At 34.1% G+C, this 24,547-nt stretch overlaps 1 protein-coding gene across 1 annotated transcript in view; it reads left to right on the top strand.

Annotated features, from left to right (window-relative positions):
- LOC132757111 (sodium- and chloride-dependent glycine transporter 1-like) overlaps positions 1–19,493 on the top strand; it is a gene marked incomplete at its 5' end in the record, with an annotated part of 51,268 nt that extends 31,775 nt beyond the window's left edge. Inside the window, 1 exon segment of the mRNA XM_060748298.1 lies at positions 17,953–19,493. Coding sequence (XP_060604281.1) covers positions 17,953–18,129 — 177 coding nt within the window.
- Between the last annotated feature and the right edge of the window lie 5,054 nt (positions 19,494–24,547).

The following is a 24,547-nucleotide window of genomic DNA, read 5'->3' as shown; positions in this document are numbered from 1 at the left end:
AAGAAAAGACATAAGAAATCAAAGGAATGATTCATCCATTAATGTTGCATATAATTCAAAACATAATTAAAAAACACGTAATAAATTACGAAAACAAACGAAAAAGCTTCCGAAAATTAATGAGTCTCAGGTCAATATTGCCAAACGACAAAGGGGTGTGAAGTCAATTGACAATTTTGTCCTCGCAAATATACTTGACTGTCTTAACATTTTACTTTTGCAATTACAAGAACCCAACAGCTGTGTGTTTAATTTACTTAACATGGAGATTTATGTCTTGTACAATGTTGTGTTAAATTCGTGTTATATTTTTTGCCACCGCAGCATCTGCGATGCGGTGGCATATAGCGATTCACCTGTGTGTGTGTGTGTGTTTGTGTGTGTGTTTGTGTGTGTGTTATATAGATTATATAGTGAACTTAAAAAATCTTCTTGTGAAAAACCAGTAGTCCAATTTCAACCAAACTTGGCAGGATTGATCCTTGGGTGAAGGGCTTCCAAAGTTGTTCAAAGAATTTCATTCCATGCAGAAATCTGGTTGCCATGGCAACCAAAAGGAATTATAAGAACAAATTTAAAAAATCTTCTTGTAAATACCCAAAAGGCCTAGAGCTTAGATATTTTGCATAAGGCATTGTCTGGTAGACCTCTACCAAGATTGTTCAAATTATAGCCCTGGGGTCAAAATAGGCCCCGCCCCGGGGTCATTGATTTTCACTATATGTACATATAGTAAAAACTTAAAATACCTTATTGTAAAGACCCAAATAGCCTAGAGCTTAGATATTTTGCATAAGGCATTGTCTGGTAGACCTCTACCAACATTGTTCAAATTATAGCCCTGGGGTCAAAATAGGCCCCGCCCCGGGTCATTGTTATATAGATTATATAGTGAACGTAAAAAATCTTCTTGTGAAAAACCAATAGTCCAATTTCAACCAAACTTGGCAGGATTGATCCTTGGGTGAAGGGCTTCCAAAGTTGTTCAAAGAATTTCATTCCATGCAGAAATCTGGTTGCCATGGCAACCAAAAGGAATTAAAAGAATAAATTTAAAAAATCTTCTTGTAAAGACCCAAATAGCCTAGAGCTTAGATATTTTGCATAAGGCATTGCCTGGTAGACCTCTACCAAGATTGTTCAAATTATAGCCCTAGGGTCAAAATCGGCCCCGCCCCGGGGGTCATTGATTTTCACTATATGTACATATAGTAAAAACTTTAAATACCTACTTGTAAAGACCCAAAAGGCCTAGAGCATAAGGCATTGTGTAGTAGACCTCTACCCAGATTGTTAACCAGGTTTTCCGAAGGAAAAAACTGGTTATTAGATTGAGGTATGTCGGCGGGCGGGCGGGCGGGCGGGCGGGCGGGCGTAAACAATTTCTTCTGTGCGCAACTCCTCCTACATTTCTCAACGGATTTTGACCAAACTTTCACAGAAGCTTTGTCATCAATAGCCCTGGCGCATATTGTCGGGGTTTTGCGATTAGATAATATTTGACCTAATTATGGCCCTTTGTTTTTTTTCCTTATATAAAATATATAGTGAACAATTTCTTCTGTGCTCAACTCCTCCTACATTTCTCAACGGATTTTTGACCAAACTTTCTCAGAAGCTTTGTCATCAAGTGCCCTGACACATATTGTCGGGGTTTTGCGATTAGATAATATTTGACCTAATTATGGCCCTTTGTTTTTTTTCCTTATATAAAATATATAGTGAACAATTTCTTCTGTGCGCAACTCCTCCTACATTTCTCAACGGATTTTGACCAAACTTTCTCAGAAGCTTTGTCATCAAGTGCCATGACACATATTGCCAGGGTTTTGCAATTGGTATATATTTGACCTAATTATGGCCCTTTGTTTTTTTTCCTTATATAAAATATATAGTGAACAATTTCTTCTGTGCGCAACTCCTCCTACATTTCTCAACGGATTTTGACCAAACTTTCTTAGAAGCTTTGTTATCAAGTGCCTGGCACATATTGTCAGGGTTTTGTGATTGGATAATATTTGACCGCATTATGGCCCTTTGTATATTTTTTCCTTATACAGAATATATAGAGAACAATTTCTTCTGTGCTCAACTCATCCTACATTTCTCAACAGATTTTGACCAAACTTTCTTAGAAGCTTTGTTATCAAGTGCCTGGCACATATTGTCGGGGTTTTGTGATTGGATAATATTTGACCGAATTATGGCCCTTTGTATATTTTTTCCTTATACAGAATATATAGTGAACAATTTCTACAGTGCGCAACTTCTCCTACATTTCTCGATGGATTTTGACCAAACTTTCACAGAAGTTTTGTCATCAAGTGCCCTGACGCTCACTAAATTCCCGTGTTTCTTCCAAGACATCATTCAAGTATTTTTTTTAAAATTGTGAACATTCTTTTCTTGATATCGCACAAAACACCACACGCCAATATTGTTGACAAAAGAAAATGACAAGAGACGCAAAAATGCAAAAATTAAGCAAAAATAAAGTACTGTTTACCTTTCTAAAACATTTGGGAAAAAAAGGCGAATAGACAACATAAAATTTCTCAATCATTTTTGTTTGAGGAATATTAAAAAAGCCATAATTCCTCCTAAAAGTTCAATTAAAAACAAATGCCCCTTCATGACAAAGCTTCTGTGAAATATTTTGCTGAAAACCTGGTTGCATCGCATTGCGATGTTCCTTGTTCAAATTATAGCCCTGGGGTCAAAATCGGCCCTGCCCCGGGGGTCATTGGTTTTCGTTATATGTATATAGTAAAAACTTTAAAAAAATTTCTTCTAGCAATTGACAAATGCTAGAGGTTAGATATTTTGCATGAAACATTGTGTAGTGAACCTCTAGCAAGATTGTTCAAATTATAGCCCTGGGGTCAAATTGCCCCCGCCCCGGGGGTCATTGATTTTCAATATATACATATAGTAAAAAATCAAAAAATCTTATTGTCTGTAGGTACAAGGTACAAGGCTTCAAAAACTTAAAATACCTTCTTGTAAATGCCCAAAAGGCCTAGAGCTTAGGTATTAATGCGGTGGCATAGCATTTTTCTCAAATGCAATCTTGTTTTTTATCATTTTTGTTTACATTTGGTAACAATACATACTTTAAAGTGTTTAATACAGAAAGCTATGGCTGTTTTATATTGTTCTTTTTCAATTAATTTAACCATGTGGATAATATATAAGTTCACTTCCACAATATATGAATTGAAAACATCTTTTAAACCGGAAACCATTATATAAATCCAAAGTACAGTATATGAAACCATGCCGCCAGTGTATGAAACCAAGGTAGCTATATATAAGTTGACTTTATCAATATATGATACCAATTCTTCTATATATGATACCAAAGTAGCCATATATGGAGCCAGATATCCATATATGAATCCGAATTATGAATATATTAATTCATTTTTCAATATATAAAATCAAGTCGTCAATGAAAAACCAAAGTATCAATATATAAGTTGATTTCACATTATATGGTACCAATTCTTCGATATATTGTACTAAAGTAAACATGTATTGAACCAGATGTCCTTATGTGGAACTTAACTATCAATATATGTATTCATTTTTACAATAATGAAACCATTTAATCAATGTATGTAACCAGAGTAGCAATATATCAGTTGATTATCACATTATATGATAGCAATTTTTCACTATATGGAACCAAAGTAGCCATGTATGGAACCAGGTGTCCTTATATGAAACCGAATTATCAATATATTAATTCATTTTTAAAATATATGATTCCATTTTATCAATGCAATGTGTTGAACCACATATATATATTTATGTTATATAATATATTTATATATATCGATATATAAGTTGATTATCACATTTTATAATGGAAAACCATGGCTGTCTTATATTGTTCTTTCTCAATTTATTTAACCATTTGGATAATATATAAGTTCACTTCGATTATATACGAATTGAAAACACTTTCTTATTTAACCAGAATTATATTTATCCACAGTTTCACTATATGAAACCATACCGTCAGTGTATAAAACCGAAGTAGCAATATATAAGTTGATTTATACATGTATATGGTACCAAAGTAGCCATGTATGTTATCAGATATTCTTATATGAAACCGAATTATCAATATATTAATTCATTTTTCAATATATGAAACCAATTTATCAATGTATGAAACCAAAGTAGAAATATATAATTTGGTTATCGCTTTATATGATACCAATTCTTCAATATACATGTATGGTACCAAAATAGCCATATATGGAACCAGATGTCCTGATATGAAACCGAATTTTCAATATATTAATTCATTTTTACGTTTTATAAAACCAATTTATCAATGTATGGAACCAAAGTAGCAATAGATGAGTTGATTATGACATTATATAATACCAGTTCTTCAATATATGGTACCAAAGTAGCCAAATATAGGACCACTGTTCGTATATGAAACCGAATTATCAATATATTATTTCATTTTTACAATACATTCTATCATTTTGAAACCGTTTTATCAATGTATGGAACCAAAGTAGCAGTATATAAGTTGATGTTACATTCTTTGATAGCAATTTTCATTACAGTGTATATGAAACCAAAATAGCCTATTTTCAAGTCAACAAGTAAAAGGCCGAGGTCACTGGGTTCTGTTATTACAAAGCATATACTTTTTATGAAATCAATTATTTGACTGGTTATTTTCAAACTTTGTGAGTAGATTAACCTTGATGTGTCCTACTGGCCATGCTCATTTTTGATCAAAGGTAAAGGTCGAGATGAACTTATTTTTTAAATATGTTTTTGTTAATGGTCAGTACGACTCAGTAGCTTCAATTATGACTTTGAAACTTTACATACATATATAACGATAAGTTTTGCCTGCCCAGCCCATTTTAAGGCCAAAGTGAATGTGACGTTAAATTCAAATATTTCCTTATTTAGAAAATGTGCAGTATGCCATCAGTGAAGCACGCTGGTCTTTTGACAGTTCTACAAGGAATATTGGCGCAAAACTGTACTACCGGTGACATTTTGGTTCCACGCATTGCTTATTTGGTTTCATATATTGAAGAAGTGGTTTCATATACTAGCAACCTTTGACAATATATTGAGGAATTGGTGTCATATAATGTAAAAATCAACATATATATGGGAACTTCAGTCCAATACGTTGATTAAAAGCTTTCATATATTGTAAAATTAAACTTACATATTAATAAGTTGTTTTCATATAAGGATATTTGATTACATACATGGCTAGTTTGTTATCATAGATTGAAAGTTTGGATTCATAACATGTCAAAATTGACCCTTATATTGCTAAGTCAGTACTAAAAACTGGTGACATGGTATGATATAACGTGAAAATCAATTAATATACTGCTACTTCGGTTCAATACATTGATAAAATGGTTTCATTAATTGTAATAACGATTTAATATATTGATAATTCGGTTTTATATAAGGACATCTAGTCCCATGTATTGCTACTTTGGTACCATATATTGAAGAACTGGTATCATGTAATGTGATAATCAACTTATCAACCGATTTATCAATATATCAATTCATTTTTACAATATATGAAACCAGTTTATCAATGTATGTCACCGAAGTAGCAATATATAAGTTGATTATCACATTATATGATACCAGTTCTTCAATATATGGTACCAAAGTTTCATGTAAGGATATCTGATTCCATACATGGCTACTGTGGTACCATATATTGAAGAACTGGAATCATATATTGTGAAAATCAACTTATATGTTATGGTTTCATATATTGTAACTGTGGCTTAATATAAAAGATTCCGGTTATATAAGGTGTTTTCAATTCATATATAGTCGAAGTGAACTTATATATTACCCAAATGGTTAAATAAATTGAAAAAGAACTATATAAGACAGTCATGGCTTTCCATAGTTTGAGATGAAACTTCACCTCTAATCAATTTGGCTACAGTTAATTATCTGCTTTTTCGCCTAGCTCCAAGGTCAATGTCACAATTTGAGGTCAAAGATTAACATGGTCTGTTACAGGGTATATTTTGTGTCCGGCCCATAACTTCTTCAAAGATCAAGGGATTTTAAAAATACTTGGCATAAATGTTAACAATAATAAGACGATGTGTCAAGCACAACACCCGGCCTTTATCTCTCAGATCAAGGCCACACTCAGAGGTCAAAACTTAACATGGTCTTTTATAGGGTATATTTTTTGTGCAGTCCAAATTTTTTTGTATTGTTTTTGTTTGTTTGTTTCATTTTACGCCTTTTCTCAACAGCATTTCAGTCATATAGGCGGGAAGTTTCCTAACCATCGTTCCTGGAGAGTTACACCAGTACTAGACTATCTTCCTCCGCGCTAAACTACCAAAGCATCTCCCGGGGATCGAACCCACGCCAGAGAGGTAACTGGATTAGAAGTCATGGACTCTAACCCCTCGACCACGGAGGCGGTTTTTTGTATTGTTAATCGGATTTTGAAATCACTTGGCACAAATGTTTACAATAATGGGACCTTGTTTGATATACAACAGTCAGACTCCTGCCTTTAATGTCATGGTCACACTTGAGTGACAAAGCTTAACATGGATTGTTCTAGGGTATACTATGTGTGCAGTATATAACATTTTCATCCATCAAGGGATTTAAAAATACCTTGGCACAAATGTTAAGAATAATAAGACGATATGTCATGCGCAACACCAAGACCCCTACCTCAAAGGTAAGGGTCAAACTTGGAGGTCAAAGCCTAAAATAGTCTGTTACAGGGTATGATGCCAAGTCAGGCCCATGCAAATAAAATGTCATTGGTAAATTGCCCGCATACCTTGATTGATGACTGGGTGCAATATGTACCCTGTAGCAGACCATATCCTGTATTGATTTTGTATTTGTCACATTTTGTGGCTTTGAAATAGTGATAACATGTATACAAAAGCATTTCTGCTGACACATACACAGGAATTATTTCATTATATTTCTTTAATGAATTTATGGTTTCTGGCATGTGCAGATCTGGCATTGATCAATCTTTTGAAATAGCACAATTTGTGCTTCATGTAAAACTTCCCGGGGAACGTTGGTAACTCTGTTACATATTCTTGTACGATAGGATCTGGTCACGACCCATTAAAATCTGGATTTTTCCCCTTTTTATGCCACCGCAGCATCTGCGATGTGGTGGCATATAGCTATTCACCTGTGTGTATGTGTGGGTGTGTTTGTGTGTTATATAGATTATATAGTGAACTTAAAAAATCTTCTTGTGAAAAACCACTCGTCCAATTTCAACCAAACTTGGCAGGATTAGTCCTTGTGTAAAGGGCATCCACTTCCAAAGTTGTTCAAAAAATTTCATTCCATGCAGAAATCTGGTTGCCATGGCAACCATAAGGAATTATAAGAATAAATTTAAAAAATCTTCTTGTAAAGACCCAAAAGGCCTAGAGCTTAGATATTTTGCATAAGGCATTGTCTGGTATACCTCTACCAAGATTATTCAAATTATAGCCCTGGGGTCAAAATCGGCCCCGCCCCGGGGGTCATTGATTTTCACTATATGTACATAAAGTTAAAACTTAAAATACCTTCTTGTAAAGACCCAAAAGGCCTAAAGCTTAGATATTTTGCATAAGGCATTGTCTGGTAGACCCTTAACAAGAGTGCTCAAATTATAGCCCTGGGGTCAAAATCAGTCCCGCCCCGGGGGTCATTGATTTTCACTATATGTACATATAGTAAAAACTTAAAATACCTTCTTGTCAAGACCAAAAAGGCCTAGAGCTTAGATATTTTGCATAAGGCATTGTCTGGTAGACCCTTACTAAGATTGTTCAAATTATAGCCCTGGGGTCAAAATTGGCCCCGCCCCGGGGGTCATTGATTTTCACTATATGAACATATAGTAAAAACTTAAAATACCTTCTTGTTAAGACCCAAAAGGCCTAGAGCTTACATATTTTGCATAAGGCATTGTCTTGTAGACCTCTACCCAAATTGTTCAAATTATAGCCCTGGGGTCAAAATCGGCCCCGCCCCGGGGTCATTGGTTTTCCTTTTATGTATAAAGTAAAATCTTATTGTAAAAACTTAAAAGAACTCTTCTAGCAATTGACAAATGGTAAAGGTTAGATATTTTGCATGAAACATTGTGTAGTGAACCTCTAGCAAGATTGTTCAAATTAAAGCCCTAGGGACAAAATTGCCCCCGCCCCGGGGGTCATTGATTTTCAATTTATACATATAGTAAAAAATCAAAAAATCTTATTGTCTAAAGGTACAAGGCTTAGAGCTTTAATATTTGTTAAATGATATCATCTATAGGTAATCTGCCAAAGTTATTCAAATTTTGCCTCTAGTGTCAAAATTAGCCCCGCCCCGGGGCCATATGTTTTCCTTATATGTATATAGTAAAAAATCATCTTCTCTAAATTTACAAAGGCTAGAGTTAAGATATTTTGCATGAAACATGGTGCAGTGAACCTCTAGCAAGATTGTACAAATTACAGACCTGGGGTCAAAATTGGCCCAACTATGATTTTCACTATGTACATATAGTAAAACATTAAAAATCTTCTTGTCTGAAGGTACAATGCTTAGAGCTTTGATATTTGGTAAATAATATCATCTATGGGCCCTATACTCAAGTTGTTTTAATTATGCCCCTAGTGTTAAAATTGCCCTGCCCCAGAGGCGATAGTTTTCCTTATATGTATAAAGTAAAAACTTGAAAAATCTTCTTCTCTGAATTGACAAAGGCTAGAGGTTAAATATATGGCATGAGACTTTGCGAAGTGAACCTCTACCAAGATTGTTCAAATTATAGCCCTGGGATCAAAATTGGTTCCGCCCCGGGGTCATTGATTTTCATTATGTACATATAGTAAAAAAATCTTCTTGTCTGAAGGTACAAGGCATAGAGCTTTGATGTTTGATATATAATATCATCTATAGGTCCTCTACCAAAGTTGTTCAAATTTTTCCCCTGGTGTCAAAATTGGCCCTGCCTGGGGCAGTGATTCTCATTGTGTACACACAGGGAAAACAGAAACTAAAACAAATGTTTTCTGAATGGGAGAAAGCTACAGCTTAGATATTTGACTTGAAATGTTGTTTGGTGGACCTGTATCAAGATTGTTTTGAATTAAACCCTTGGGTCAAAATGTTGCCTTGCCCAAGGGTACAGTGAACTACTCTCTTGTCCTATGATGTACAGGAATGAAATTTTGACCATGTGCACAGTTTTAGTTGTAAAATTGAACTTTGATATCAGGTAAATTAGATTTTGAGAATGTGACCTACTTTCTTGTCCTTTGATGTACAGCTATGAAATTTGAACCATGTGCACGGATTAAGATGTATAGTTAACTTTGACATCAGCTGACCTAGATTTTGACAAAGTGTCTTACTGTGTTGTCCTTTGATGTAGTCATGAAATTTAGGCTGAGTGAAATATGATGTTCACCACCAAATTCACTAGACTCAACTGCATTGATATATTCCTACTCTGATCTTTTATTGGATTAACAATAGATTTAACCACTAATCTGATAATAAGAATAGATAGGTCCGGGATCTATGCATTATGACAATCTTCAATTGTGTAGAAACAAAAAAAAACATGTTCCTACACTACTATTTTAGTGTTGTATTATTGCGGTGGCATAGCATTTTTCTCAAATGCAATCTTTTTAGTTTTATTTTTTATTTAGTTACGTCCGTCCAATATATAGAGGATATGTTTGTTTTGTGTAAGATGAAATTTTATTTAATCGAGTAAAAAGCAGTATTTTCACAAATGGTTTAGCCACGAGTGAGAATACTGATTTTATAGTTCACGAGATAAAATAACATCTTACACAACAAACAAACAAATTTTACTTTTATTTTATGCTTAAATATTTTTTTTATGAATTTTCCTCAATATTTACTTGAATATCCCCACTGGTAGCCTTCAATTGAATTTTTTTTTATAAAAACAAGAAATGTTGAACGACACATATGCCCCCTTTCTAGCCCTGGTAATTTTCTTAGAGAAACTTAATTAACATTTGCCCGATGATCAAGCTTGCTGATGATCCCTGACCACATGACTGCTTAATTGTCAAAGATAAACCATTTAATTTATTTGGTCAATTTAATTTTGGTTCTATAAGTAAAATGAGAGAGAAACTCCTTCAAATTGACGATGAATCCTTTTATTTTGTACTTAATTTTCGCTAGACAAGCTGACCTTTGTATGTGTGAATCGGATACATCGCCGGTCATGTATCTTTTTCCAGCGTATAATCTCAACTAAATCCAGTCTAATGAAGATATCTGTCAAGGACGCGATTTTGCGCCATTGACGCTAAAAAAATGAGAATGGCGCAGGAAAATCGGTAGCCAGACTAATATCGCATGAAAACAATTATTTAGACATCCAGTCAAAACTGGTAGGTTTCCCATTCATTCCCCTGTAATTACGCATATTCGCGAGTTTATTTTTCCCCCGTTATCTCTTTATTACGGTGGCACAAAGGTGACATGTGTGTATTTTTATTTATCTCGTGGCCACGAGATACTATGTCGTGGCCACGAGTTACTAAGTCGTGGCCACGAGATAGCTGAGTCGTGGCCACGAGATACTAAGTCGTGGCCACGAGATACTATGTCGTGGCCACGAGTTACTAAGTCGTGGCCACGAGATACTATGTCGTGGCCACGAGTTACTAAGTCTTGGCCACGAGATAGCTAAGTCGTGGCTACGAGATACTAAGTCGTGGCCACGAGATAGCTAAGTCGTGGCCACGAGATACTTTGTCGTGGCCACGAGTTACTAAGTCGTGGCCACGGGTTACTTAGTCGTGGCCACGAGATACTTTGTCGTGGCCACGAGATAGCTAAGTCGTGGCTTCGAGTTACTAAGTCGTGGGAACGGGATAGCTAAGTCGTGGCCACGAGATAATTTACCAATCAGAATACACTATATATATTATGATTTTTTTAAACTTAACAACTTACTTTTACATGGAACATTAATCTTAATACTGAACAGATTCACTTTGAACTTGTCTTTCAGATCATATTAGAAAGTCACCTTCCAAGGCCCATCAGACATTAATTTTGACTATAGCTCTTTTTGGGCAAGTTTGTGATTGAATTGGTAAGTTTGTACGTACTACGGCCTGTTAACCCTGTTTATACGATAACATGAGAAGGAATAAGTCCTGGTTTATTTTAATTGAACGGGACATTGCCCATGGACAGTAAATAGCCTATAAAGTAAAATCCTTGTCTGATGAATAATTTAGAAAGGATAAGCCATGGTTTATGTAACCCAGAAAGATCATTGCATCTGATCAGTAGATGACATCTAATAATTTCGAGGTCATTGGGTCCAAAAATCAGGGTCACAGTGACGCTAAATGTAAAATTATTGACACGTCAGTAAGTTGTATAAATGTCACTTTTACAGGCTGGTGAAGTAGGGACATCCTTGTACTATAGCACATGTCTAGTTAATAAGCGAAATTCATATAATAGTGCTTTCTGATTGGTTATTTATCTCGTGGCCACGACTTAGCTATCTCGTGGCCACGACTTAGTGACTCGTGGCCACGACATAGTATCTCGCGGCCACGACTTAGCTATCTCGTGGCCACGACTTAGTAACTCGTGGCCACGACTTAGTAACTCGTGGCCACGACATAGTAACTCGTGGCCACGACATAGTATCTCGTGGCCACGACTTAGCTATCTCGTGGCCACGACTTAGTAACTCGTGGCCACGAGATTAATAAAAAACACACATGTGACATTTGTGCCACAGATGTGCAACTTTATTTCCCCCCAAGATCACTCAAGTTCACTGATGAAGTGTGAAAAAGATGTCTATTTCGTCATATTTGACAGAGTGATTAACCAATCAGGGAAACATTGTGCATGACTTTTTTCATGATCAAAAATGCTTTCTACACAACAGTAAAATCGTTTGGAGGATTTTTATAATATACCTCATTTGCATACGCCCTTCTTACGTCATGCTGTCCATAAACCGCATACAGACCGGGGCGGTCCATAATTCTTATATGGACTGGATGACGTCATATTAAATATAGAAGGGCGTATGCAAATGAGGTATAATATTTTATTTTGTTGTTAAGTGATTCTTTTTACTGAATTTATTATTTTGTTTCACATAAATTTATAACATGTTCATTTAAAAGTCTTGATTTGTCTTTAAATTAATAATAAATTTTATTTATGCTATTTGTGAAAATCTTAAAGTTCGGGGGGGGGGGGGTTGCCTGCTTAATTTGATTAACAAAAATGAATAACAAAAAAGAGCATGATTTTTTTTGCTGTATCGCTTGAAAATATAAACTAGAAATGTGTCCATAGGACACGGGTGCCCCTACCGCGCCACTGTTTTGTCAATCTTATGACTCTAGGTCAAATATTTTTTGAAAACTAAAAATCTTTTACTAAGTAAAGGGCAAGTACTTTACAAATACTTATTAAATCCACGAGCAAACCCCAAGGTGCATAAGTACACATGCTGACCAACATTCTTGTAAACTTTCAGGCCTACAAGTGAAATACTTTTTGAGCATTGTATGAACAAGTTGAAAACTACTGTAAGTCAAGGGCAATAACTCTAACAAAACTGAAGAAAATCCACATGCAAAGTCCCAGGTGCATAGCTTCACAGTGGTGTGAATCATTATTCCTGTAATTTAGTGATGTTGATCATTATTCCTGTAAAGTTGGTTGATTCTAACTCAAGCACTCAAGGAACAAATAACAACATAATGAAACGGTTTTTACTCAGTCAAGGGATATAACTCTACAAATACTGGATAAATCCACAAGCGAAACCCCGGGTGCAAAACTAAATATGCTGAGCAACCTTCCCGTAATGTCAAATCCTTTTTGAGTTACATGCGACACAAGTTGAAAATTGCAAACATTTTCTAAGTCAAGGGCAATAACTCTAAAAATACTAAATAAATCCAGGTAAAAATTCCCAGGTGCACAACTACACATGCTGATCAATATTCCTGTAAAGTATCATGACTCTATGTCAAATCCTTTTTGAGTTACATGCGACACAAGTTGAAAATTGCAAAATTTTACTTAGTCAAGGGCAATTACTCTAAAAATACTAAAAATATCCAGAGGAAAATACCCAGGTGCACAAGTACACATGCTGATCAACATTCATGTAAAGTTTCATGACTCTAGGTCAAATACTTTTTGAGTTACATGCGACACAAGTTGAAAATTGCAAAATTTTACTAAGTCAAGGGCAATAACTCTAAAAATACTAAAAATATCCAGACGAAAATACCCAGGTGCACAACTAAACATGCTGATCAACATTCATGTAAAGTTTCATGACTCTATGTCAAATACTTTTTGAGTTACATGCGACACAAATTGAAAATTGCAAAATTTTACTAAGTCAAGGTCAATAACTTTAAAAATACTAAAAATATCCAGACGAAAATACCCAGGTGCACAACTAAACATGCTGATCAACATTCCTGTAAAGTTTCATGACTCTAGGTCAAATACTTTTTGAGTTACATGCGACACAAGTTGAAAATTGCAAAAAAATTTACTAAGTCAAGGTCAATAACTCTAAAAATACTAAAAATATCCAGACGAAAATACCAAGGTGCCAAGTACACATGCTGATCAACATTCCTGTAAAGTTTCATTACTCTAGGTCAAATACTTTTTTGAGTTACGTGCGACACAAAAGAGAACAGACGGACGGAAGGACGGACGGACGGACGGACAAGGGGTAAATCTAAATGCCCGCCACTAAAGTGGGGGCACAAAAACCGACTATGGACACACTGAACAAATAAATTATTATTTGAAAGCAAATTATAGTAAAAATGACAGCAACAAAAGGATGAAAGGATTTAGATTCGGTATAATATAACAAAAAAAAACATGGCCTTTCGGGCAAAATGCTAATTTATGGACTGGTTGGTCAGACTTCGGAAGGTATATGTCCCTCAGCTGCGCTTCAGGCCATATACCTTCCTCAGTCCGTAAACTTACATATTGCCCTCAAGGTCATGTTTTATGTGTTAAATAATGATTCAGCCAATTATTCGTTGGTGCGTTTTTTTTATTTAATTGCATTACTTGATTGTGAATTTTTTAAATAATAACATGTGTGTTTCGGCATCACTGGTCTGAAGTGTTGCGACCGGTAGACCGTTGATTTTTTTATGTTTCGTTTAAAATTATGCCACCGCAAGATGTAAAGTGAACTTTGATATCAGCTGGCCTAGATTTTGACAAAGTGTCTTACTGTGTTGTCCTTTGATGTACAGTCATGGAATTTTGGCCATGTGAAATATGACCTTCACCATCAAATTCACTAGACTCAAATGCATTGATATATTCCTACTTTTATTTGAATAACAATAGATTTAACCACTAATCTGATAATAAGAATTAGATAGGTCAGTTATCTATGCATTATGGCAATCTTCCATTGTATAGGAACAAAAATAATCTGTTCCTGCATTACTATTTAGTGTTGTATTAATGCGGTGGCATTTTTCACAAATGCAATCTTGTTTTGGAATTGTTACGCATTTGGTTGGATTGAAATTTCACACACTTGTTCTCTGTGATTATCTGACATGATTGGCTCAAATCCCATAATTCTGATTTGCTTTTTTTGCATATTTATACCCCTTTTACGACTTAGAAATTCTTGGTTAAGTTTTTGCGTGTAAGCTGGTATCTCCATAACTACTAAAGGGAATGGATTAAAACTTCCTACACTTGTTCTTTGTAATTATCTAACATGATTGACACAAGTCCCATAACTCTGATTTGCTTTTTTGCATAATTATGCCCCTTTTTCGGCTTAGAAATTCTTGGTAAAGTTTTTGCATGAAAGCTTGTATCTCCATAACTACTGAAGGGTTTGTGCCTTTTTCGGACAATTTTATGCATTCATAATAATAAAGCTGTGATTTACTTGATAACAAGCCTTTGTACGTTTTCGGACAATTTAATGTATTCAATTTCATATAGGTAAGCATTATTATACTCAATGAAACACCCTTGTTACAACTTTTTCGAATTATCGAGCGTCGCTGTCCTCCGACAGTTTTTATTTCTTTTTATTATACCCCGCCGAAAGGTAGTGGGAGACATAGAAATAGTCTCCGTCCGTCCTTCCGTCCGACATGTTTGTCCGGAGCATACTGTTACCCAATTTATATTCGCGAATACAAATTTTCGCGTTTTGCTGAGGTCGGACATATTCGCGAATATTAATTTCCGTGTTTTCTTGATTTCCGAAAAAAAATATTCGCGGATTGGAAAGTCCGATGGGGCCGTAAAATCCATTAGCCGACTATTAATCTTCAATAATTGAGGTCATTATTGGTGTCTTAAATGGGATTAAGAATACGCTAGTCTTATATTGTATTGGTAAGTGAATTGTGATCACGGAACGTGATTGACGATGGGCCTATATACTAGTATTTCATAAACTGTATTAAAATGTGGATGTTTATTTTGATTGCTATATTGACAGAGAGTTCTTTTGATATTTATTACATTGTAGTAGTTTACTTAGTTTGTGTTTTTATTGCTTTATGGCAATATTCATATCAATTCATTACTTCCTAACAGGTGCCCGTAAAATTCGAATATATCCGGTCAAGTAGCTTTGCATGAACAACGTCTAAAATAAAAATTTCTCTCCAATTTATTTGCGAAATCGGTCGGACTTACTCGCGCAAACAAATATTCGCGCTTCGTGGCCATCCGCGAATAAAGCGAATATTAATTGGTCGCGAATATTCGTTGGGTTACAGTATCTCAAAAAGTATTTGAGGTTACTGTATCAAATTATAATTTCATAGGTTGATAGATCATATTGAGGAGGAGTGCAGTGCACAAGAATGATAACACTACTCTGCATAACTTTTCAGTTATTGCCCTTTCTTATTTTTCAAACTTAATTTTTGTCCAGAGCATAACTCATAAAGCCTTAGAGACATCAACATGAAACTTCATAGGTGGATAGATCGCGCTCATGGGTGTGCGGTGCACAAGAATGATAACTCTACCTTCATAAATTTTTTAGTTATTGCCCTTTGTTATTTTTCATACATAATTTTTCACCTGAGTGGAGCATAACTCAAAAAGTCTTTGAGATGAAAACGTGAAACTTCATAGTGGATAGATCTTATTGAGGAGGAATGCCGTGTGCAAGATTTATAACTTTACCCTTTATAATTTTTGAGTTATTGCCCTTTGTTATTGTTCATACTTTTTGTCCGAAGCTTATCTCAAAAAGTGTTAGAGGTATCAACTTGAAACTTCATAGGTGGATATATCTCATTGAGGAGGAGTGCATCGCACACGAATGATAACGCTATAGTGCATAATTTTTCAGTTATTGCCCTTTGTTATTTTTCATGCTGATTTTTTGTCCAGACAGCAACTCATTAAGTATTTACTATATAAGGTATTCACTTGAAACTCAAAATATAACTTAGTCTCTGTCAGTCTGTCTTTGCGTCCGCCCATCTGTCCGTCCGTCCTTTCGTCCAACATTTTTGTCCGCATCATATCTCAAAAAGTATATGAGGTATCAACTTGACACTTCATAGGTGGATAGATCACATTGAGGAGGAGTGCAGTGCACAAGAATGATAACACTACCCTCCATAATTTTTCAGTTATTGCCCTTTGTTATTTTTCAAACTTAATGTTTGTCCAGAGCATAACTCATAAGGCCTTTGAGATATCAACATGAAACTTGATAGGTGGAATATCTTACTCAGGGGGGGGGGGTGTGCAATGCACAAGAATGATAACTCTACTCTTCATAATTTTTGAGTTATTGCCCTTTGTTTTTTTATTCTTAATTTTTCACCTGAGTGGAGCATAACTCAAAAAGTCTTCGAGATGACAACATAAAACTTCATAGGTGGATTTATCTTATTAAGGATGAATGCCGTGCGCAAGATTGATAACTCTACCCTTTATAATTAATGAGTTATTGTCCTTTGTTATTGTTCATACTTTTTGTCCGGAGCTTATCTCAAAAAGTGTTAGAGGTATCAACTTGAAACTTCATAGGTGGAGGAGGAGTGCAGCACACAAGAATGATAATCTACCCTGCATTAATTTTCAGTTATTGCCCTTTGTTATTTTCAGCCATCAGTATTCACATAGGTTTCAAATCTGTAATTACTTCAGCTATCAGTTTTCATTACCAAAAGACCTCTTAAAATTGAATTATTCTGCTCTACTACATATACATTATTCCGATGAGCAAATACATTCGGCGGGGGATGGCCATGTAAACATGGCTCTTGTTACTTTTGAAATTTAAGTTATTTATAAATTTCAGCTTTGCTTCCCTCTAAACAGCCCTGGCAGAATTGTAAGCAAAATTGAAATTAAGGTACCTCATTGGGAAATCTTTAAAACGTAATTTCGTCATTGAAAAGTGTGAAATTATGGTTAATAATTTTCACTGTGGAATTATCAAATATAATTTTTACGGATGAATCAGTAACCCACTCAAAAGCATGAATAAATCATGTCACTGTACTTTTCATGTCATTGTATGTATGTTTGTATATATGTTAATCACGAGACACTTGAAGTTTAAGTGATAAGCTCTTTTTCTTCTACTATTTTTCATATAGACTCATATAGAGAAAATCTTTAAACATTTTCTGCTCTCAAAAACATTGATTAGTGCTATTTTGTGGTTAGTCTATTTATGTGCGCTAATGTAATTGATTTCAGGTGAGCGATCAAGGGCCATCTTATCTGTCTTGTCTAGATTGAAATATGTTTTAGTTTAATAATGTTTCTTGTCAAGTAGTTTTTTTAATGATTGGTAATGCGTCCTAGTTTTACAGAGAAATAATTTAATTCTTTATTCTCTCTTAGATACGCGAGGCAGTGAGACCGAGGCCTGACTGGGGACCAAGATTAAAGGAAAACCGAACTGGAAGATATTATGGAGACAGCTATGGTTACGAATCGGACGAGATGGCTGGGATAGTTCCAAATGTGTATGTCGTAGAAACGAACATACATTCGCCGGAAAATGGTTACAAACTTTAGATGAAATGTAGATCAGTGAAATGTGTATCTACTATAGTTTTCCCATTGTAATGTTTTAATTATATGTATAGATCTAACCCGTAATAACCGTAAAAGTTAAATGGTAAACTATTGGACACTTTGTGTGTGTTTTATTATGTCGTAAACTGTTTTCGCTTGGCATGCGTTTGATATTCTATTCATAGAAATGAAAAACATGTATTTATTCTTGGTAGAGCTATTAAGTAAAGTAATTGTGTAAAGAGTGTGTTGCACGAGATTTTCGTGAATCAACTAAGCGTGTCAGATTTTTATGTATCAAATCACTCGAGGTAATTGCATTGCTTTATTCGCATGTTTATTTTTCCATCCCATCCCTCTAACCCTTACGTAATAGTTACCGTACGAGGAATAGGTCTGCATAGTATTTACAGACCCGGATGGCGATTTGAAGACCGAGAGAGCGTAGCGATCGAGGTTTTTAAAAGGCCACCGGGTCTGTAAATACTATGCAGACCTATTCCGAGTGCGGTAACTATCTTACCTACATGCTCTTTTGTTTTTCTATCCATACATCAGTATTTATTAATATTACTCACAAGAAACATATTACTTATGTACTTTATCATGTTTAAGAAAACATTCCAAAGCAAAGCAAAGATACCATCCGCTACGCTCTTGTAATTTGTTCGTTCACAAATCATGTGTTATTTGAATATTCTCGTGATTTTCGTGGGGTTTCATTAAGTAATAAGGTCAGGTAATGTACTTGTTGAGTTGAGTCACAGAAAATGAGTCGAGTAGGGAAAGGTAAGGTCATTATTTTGATATTGTCAATATATGAATACATAACATTTTAATAATATAAACAAACACTGAGGAAGATAAAAATGTTTTCTAATCATAAAAACGGAACACTTTATCTTTATATACAGGGCTGGGAATCAAAACTGCGTCGTATCCTACAAAATGTAAACAAACGCCGCCATCTTGGAACGAAAAACGTATGTTTATGTTTATAACTCTTTTTGTTGGAAATGACTGAAAAACAGATACATGTATTAACACGCTACACTATTTTCCGCTTCGTTCGGTATATGTTGCTTGCACAACTATTTTGTAAAACAAAAGTTATAGCGAACTTGCAACTCGAAGCGGAGCAGAATTTTTGTGAAAATGTGTGGATACGACGCAGTTCATATTGCTTTATACATTGTTTTTTCCTTCAAATAAATTATATACTCATTTCAGAGTTTACCATTAACTTTGAAATATGATTTTGCATCATTTACTAAAATTTCATAAGAAAGAGATATTTATTTTCTAAGAAAATAATGATTTTTACGAAATGATACGACGCAGTTGAAAATAAAATATGATACGACGCAGTTGTTTTTTTTTTTGGGGGGCAGTCTTTTCAACAGGGATAATTTTGGCAATATATGTCTTTTTTATGGAATAATCACTTGCGCTAGAAAAACCCAGATTATTTTCGGTGTATAGCGATGTTCTATTGCTTTTGATTATTTAGAATACATTGTGTCATGCCCAATATATATTTAATTTGATAGTTCACATTGTGGAAGCTACTTTACAGTTAAACATGAACATGTTACTTAATATTTATCATATTTTTTTTGAAATAATTTCTTATATTTTCCTGTATGTTCAAAATTATCCCTATTTTTTGGCAAAAAAATATAGAAGTCTATGAACCTGAATTTTAGCTAGCTACGCTCTAAGAAACTGTGGTTCTGCATGTTCTGGGATATGACTGTTTTTTGAGGTTTGTTTTCAAACTTTCATTTTACTCATTATTTTTACTCGGGGCGAAGACCTCAGGTGAACCTTTGTGTATTATTTCAGGCAAAATATTGCACCTGCAGAGAACCATCGACATTTTGAAACTACATCTAGCTTGATAGGTTTACACACGAAAGAATCAAAAGTCCCTGGTTGTTTTCGAATTCATAGCAGTTCAGTTCAAGTGATTTGAATTCAGTAAACATAAACAGCTCGGCTTCGGTCGAACAACTCTCTGATTTTTTCAACAATTTGTTGACGTCAGCTGTACAAATAAGCACCTTTAGTTGTTTTTTTATTAACTTCTGGCGTGAAGTTTTAATATTATAAATATTTAAATTAATTATAAAGACAATAAAATTTAACTTTCTTATTGAAATTAAATATTTTCTTAATATCTTAGATTATTTTTACTTTGATATTTCGGTGCGAATAGCAGAGCAATTTTCAACGTAAACAGGGGGTAATCCTCTTTGAAGTCATTTTCTGAAAACTTTTGTTTAATTTTCAGGCAATTTATTTTCAAATAAAATCACACTTAAGTTTGAAGGTATGTTTAGATGCCATGTCTCTAGTCTGTTGAAAATTCGATGCGATAATCTGACCTAAATTTTCTCTTCAATATAGTGAAAACTTCTTCAATACTATTGAAACATCCTGTCGTGCATACATCTGTATCAAATTTATCGGTGCAAAGCGTAAAATACCTTTGCAAAACGGACACCTTCTTTACAAAATAATTTGTAGTTTTATCATTTGTAACTCGATTTTGAAAATTTAAAGTTTTTTAATGGAGAAGAATGATACTTTAGTGCAAAAATAGAAAATACATTCCGTAGACCTGTTCTTATCGGCGATAAAGAAATGCAATACGACAAAATCGGCGGTAAAGTTCCGCGGCGCTGAACATAAAATGACTGAACGGAACGCATACCCTACTTGTAAAAATATATCGTAGCTTAACCATTTATAATATAATTTTAAAAATTTAATGTTCAGTTTCAAATAATAAAGCTCATCTGTTCTCACCGATTATTAAAAAAATGAATACAATAAAATCGGCACGTAAACGACATAATAATAGAATTGACGGAAATTGTTGCTTATTATAAGTAACAAAGGTAGGCATGCATACTTCTCTTCAGATAGCAAGAGACCTTTACAAAATTTGTAATTTTTTTTTTTTTTTTTTAAACCCCAAAAACAAAGGTCATTCCTGATTGATACAGGGTCCAGGAGAGGTTATCCTGGAATATTGAATTTTGTATCAAAATTCTGTAAATGAAAAAAGTAACCAACCCAATTTCGAACTCACGGGAACAAGTTTATAAGCATGCTAAGGCAACTCTAGAAAACGTGGTCATATGGGTGTGCGATCACGTGTTTCAATGTATATTGCATTTGATACAGCTTTTCGGAATTTGTACAGTAAACTTCACTTATAACGAACACGGATATAGCGAACTTCCGGTTATAAGGAACAATTTATTTTGGCCCGAATTTTGCCCTTCTTTATTTAATATAAAAATATACGGTTATAGGGAACACGCTTATAAGGAATTATCGCTTATAAGGAACTCATTTCTTAGTCCCAATTTAGTTAAAAGTACAGAAAATTACACTTTTATAACGAACTCGAAAATATTGGCTATTCGTAAATAGAACCTGCATGTTCAACTTTCGTTTTCATTGCTGCCGAATGTACCGTTTATTGTTGAATGAACTTCAATACATCTATGAAAATGAATTTGTATAGCAGTACGTAAGAGTTTTCTATTTAGGATATTTTAGCATGAGTTCTTTTCACCAAAATAAAACGGTTATTCCTTTAATTCTTTCATTTATCTTTTCTTAAATAGTTTTGTTCGAGTAGAATAATTATGATAATCTATAATCCGTTTTTTTAACATAATCAGCATGCTTGCAAGCATAATCCATTGAAAACATTAAAGTAGGCTCGATTGAAATGGAAAGAAATCTATATATTTTATCAGTTAAAGCACGGATTTATATTATAAATCCGTGATTAAAGTCACCCTTAAAATATAAAAGAAGATATTCAATATGAAAGAAATGAAAAATCAAAAATCTTGTTTATTCTCAATCATGGAAGGAAAACGAAAAGCCTAGGCCCCGTGTTTACAAATATAAAAGGATAGGATCAAATTTGAAAGCTCTATTTTCCTTCATTTTTTATCCTCATAGATAAAATATCTAATATTAATTTATTAAAACTGGACTTGTACTAGCAAATTAATGAAATTTTAGAATAAATTAATTGTTATTTGTACATGATACGGCTATTTTACAGTTGAATCAAATATTGATCCTGATCCTAAAATTGATCCTTATTTTGATCCGAATATTTTTGTACATGTATTTGTTTTGTTATTTGTAAATAGTTTGGTTTCTTTGTAAATCAGCAATTTTTAACATTTTGAATATTTACCATTTAAGTCTAGCAAAAGAAACATAAAACAATGAAAATAAAATCAGGATCATTTGATCCTACATGATCATGATCCTTTCTTTGTGAATCAAATGCTCTTCACAAAGGCGCACGATGGTAAACAATCAGTTCGTTATATGTAAATATGTTCGCTATACAAGGAACTAATTCGCTATATGCTTAGAAGGAACTTCGGATATAATGAACAAATTTTGAATGTCCCAATGAGTTCGCTATAAGCGGAGTTTACTGTAGATGCTTATGACAGAAACTAAAAATGCGACCGAAATATGAAGCCTTAATAGAATTTTTATTACATTTTCCATTTTTTGTGGAACAAATGAGTGACCTCTGCTTTTGACTTAAGTTGTAAACAAGAAATGTTGTTGGACGTTATTAGCATACCTAGCACATAATTTAATAGCTGAACCAATATGCAATATGCCTGCAATGAAAATACAACTGCGTCGTATCATATTTTATTTTCAACTGCGTCGTATCATTTCGTAAAAATCATTATTTTCTTGGAAAATAAACAACTCTTTTTAATGAAATTTTAGTAAATGGTGCAAACTCATATTTTGAAGTTTATGCTGAACTCTGAAACGAGTATACAATTGATTTGAAGGAAAAAACGATGTATAAAGCAATATGAACTGCGTCGTATCCACACATTTTCACATAAATTCTGCTCCGCTTCGAGTTGCAAGTTCGCTATAACTTTTGTTTTACAAAATAATTGTGCAAGCAACATATACCGAACGAAGCGGAAAATAGTGTAGCGTGTTAATATATGTATCTATTTTTCAGTCATTTCCAACAAAAATATATACCGAACGAAGCGGAAAATAGTGCAGCGTGTTAATACATATATATGGCTTTCAGTCATTTCCAACAAAAATAGTTATAATCAAAAACATACGTATTTCGTTCCAAGATGGCGGCGTTTGTTTACATTTTGTAGGATACGACGCAGTTATGATTCCCAGCCCTGATATATAATACATTTCATGGTAAATAGATGATCAGGCTATTTCTTATATAATCAAAATATACGATTTTTTCAAAGGAAAGTAAAAGACAGGGTTCTATGAATAAATATTAGTAATACATGTAGTTACACCGCCATGTAAGTTTGGTTTTGTTGCTGTTGTTTTTTATGATGGCTGATTTTAAATGTTCTTAGAATTTCATCCATGTTTTGATGAATTTTCTTTCCGTGTATTCTTAATTAGCATCATCCGTTATAAGACCGCATGTACGCACGCGGTCTAGAATGGAAGCGCAAGTCGTATTCTTGGTACTGGTATACAAAATCCAAATTGTAATGTAAAAATAACTGGGGAAAAAATTAGAAAAACGGTCTTATACTTAAGATGAACTATACTCTCACTGAAAGTATTATTTTAGGAAAGAAAGATGCAGAAGTTGACTTTGATTCGATATGCAACAATAATATAATCGTCGTATATATCCCTTAATGCAGAATTGTTAAAATAATGCAGGATTGTGCAAATTCAGACATAGTTGTGGAAATAAATACCGAAAACTAGTATCTTAATTATGAAGCTATATAGTTCGGCAAATGTGTTAGGTATACCGAAAAGCAAAAGAAAGGATTAATGTGCGTTGTTATACTCATTAATATCGGCGAAACACAAAACTTCAACGCCAGAACAGTCGCCAGTTCGTTTTTCTCACAAATAATCTGGAATATATGTTATGAGGGCCCTTAAAAGCCCGTTTCGTAATTTAATTTCGATTAAATTTTTTAAAAATTTATATATCGACCCTTTTTCCTATTCAAATTTGGGTCATTTTTCCCCCCCCCCCCCCCATTCAGCGTTTTTTTTCGGGTATTGTGTACTGTAATGCCGATTTTCCCTGGGACTTCACTTTTTTTTCTAGGGTATAGAGAAAAATAAAAACAAAAAACGGTGGGTATCTATTTACAAAACCTTTTTATCCGGGCCCGGGGGAAGTGTTTTAAACTAGCCCCGTTTTTTAACCCAAAGGGAGCGGTAGGTAAAATTTGATTGAGTACACTGGTATCATATCAGGTTATTTTTGTAAAGAAAAAGAAGCTCATTTCGATGGTTATACATTTTCTGTTATATTTAACAGGTGATGCTTTCATTTAAGAATGTAGTGAGAAGAGGCAAAGTTCAATTCATGATTTATATTTGA

This window comes from Ruditapes philippinarum, unplaced genomic scaffold, assembly GCF_026571515.1.
Source record: "Ruditapes philippinarum isolate M1 unplaced genomic scaffold, ASM2657151v2 ctg3120_1_1_1_1, whole genome shotgun sequence".
Taxonomy (NCBI): Eukaryota; Metazoa; Mollusca; class Bivalvia; order Venerida; family Veneridae; genus Ruditapes; species Ruditapes philippinarum.
This window is presented reverse-complemented; position numbering and strand designations above follow the sequence as displayed.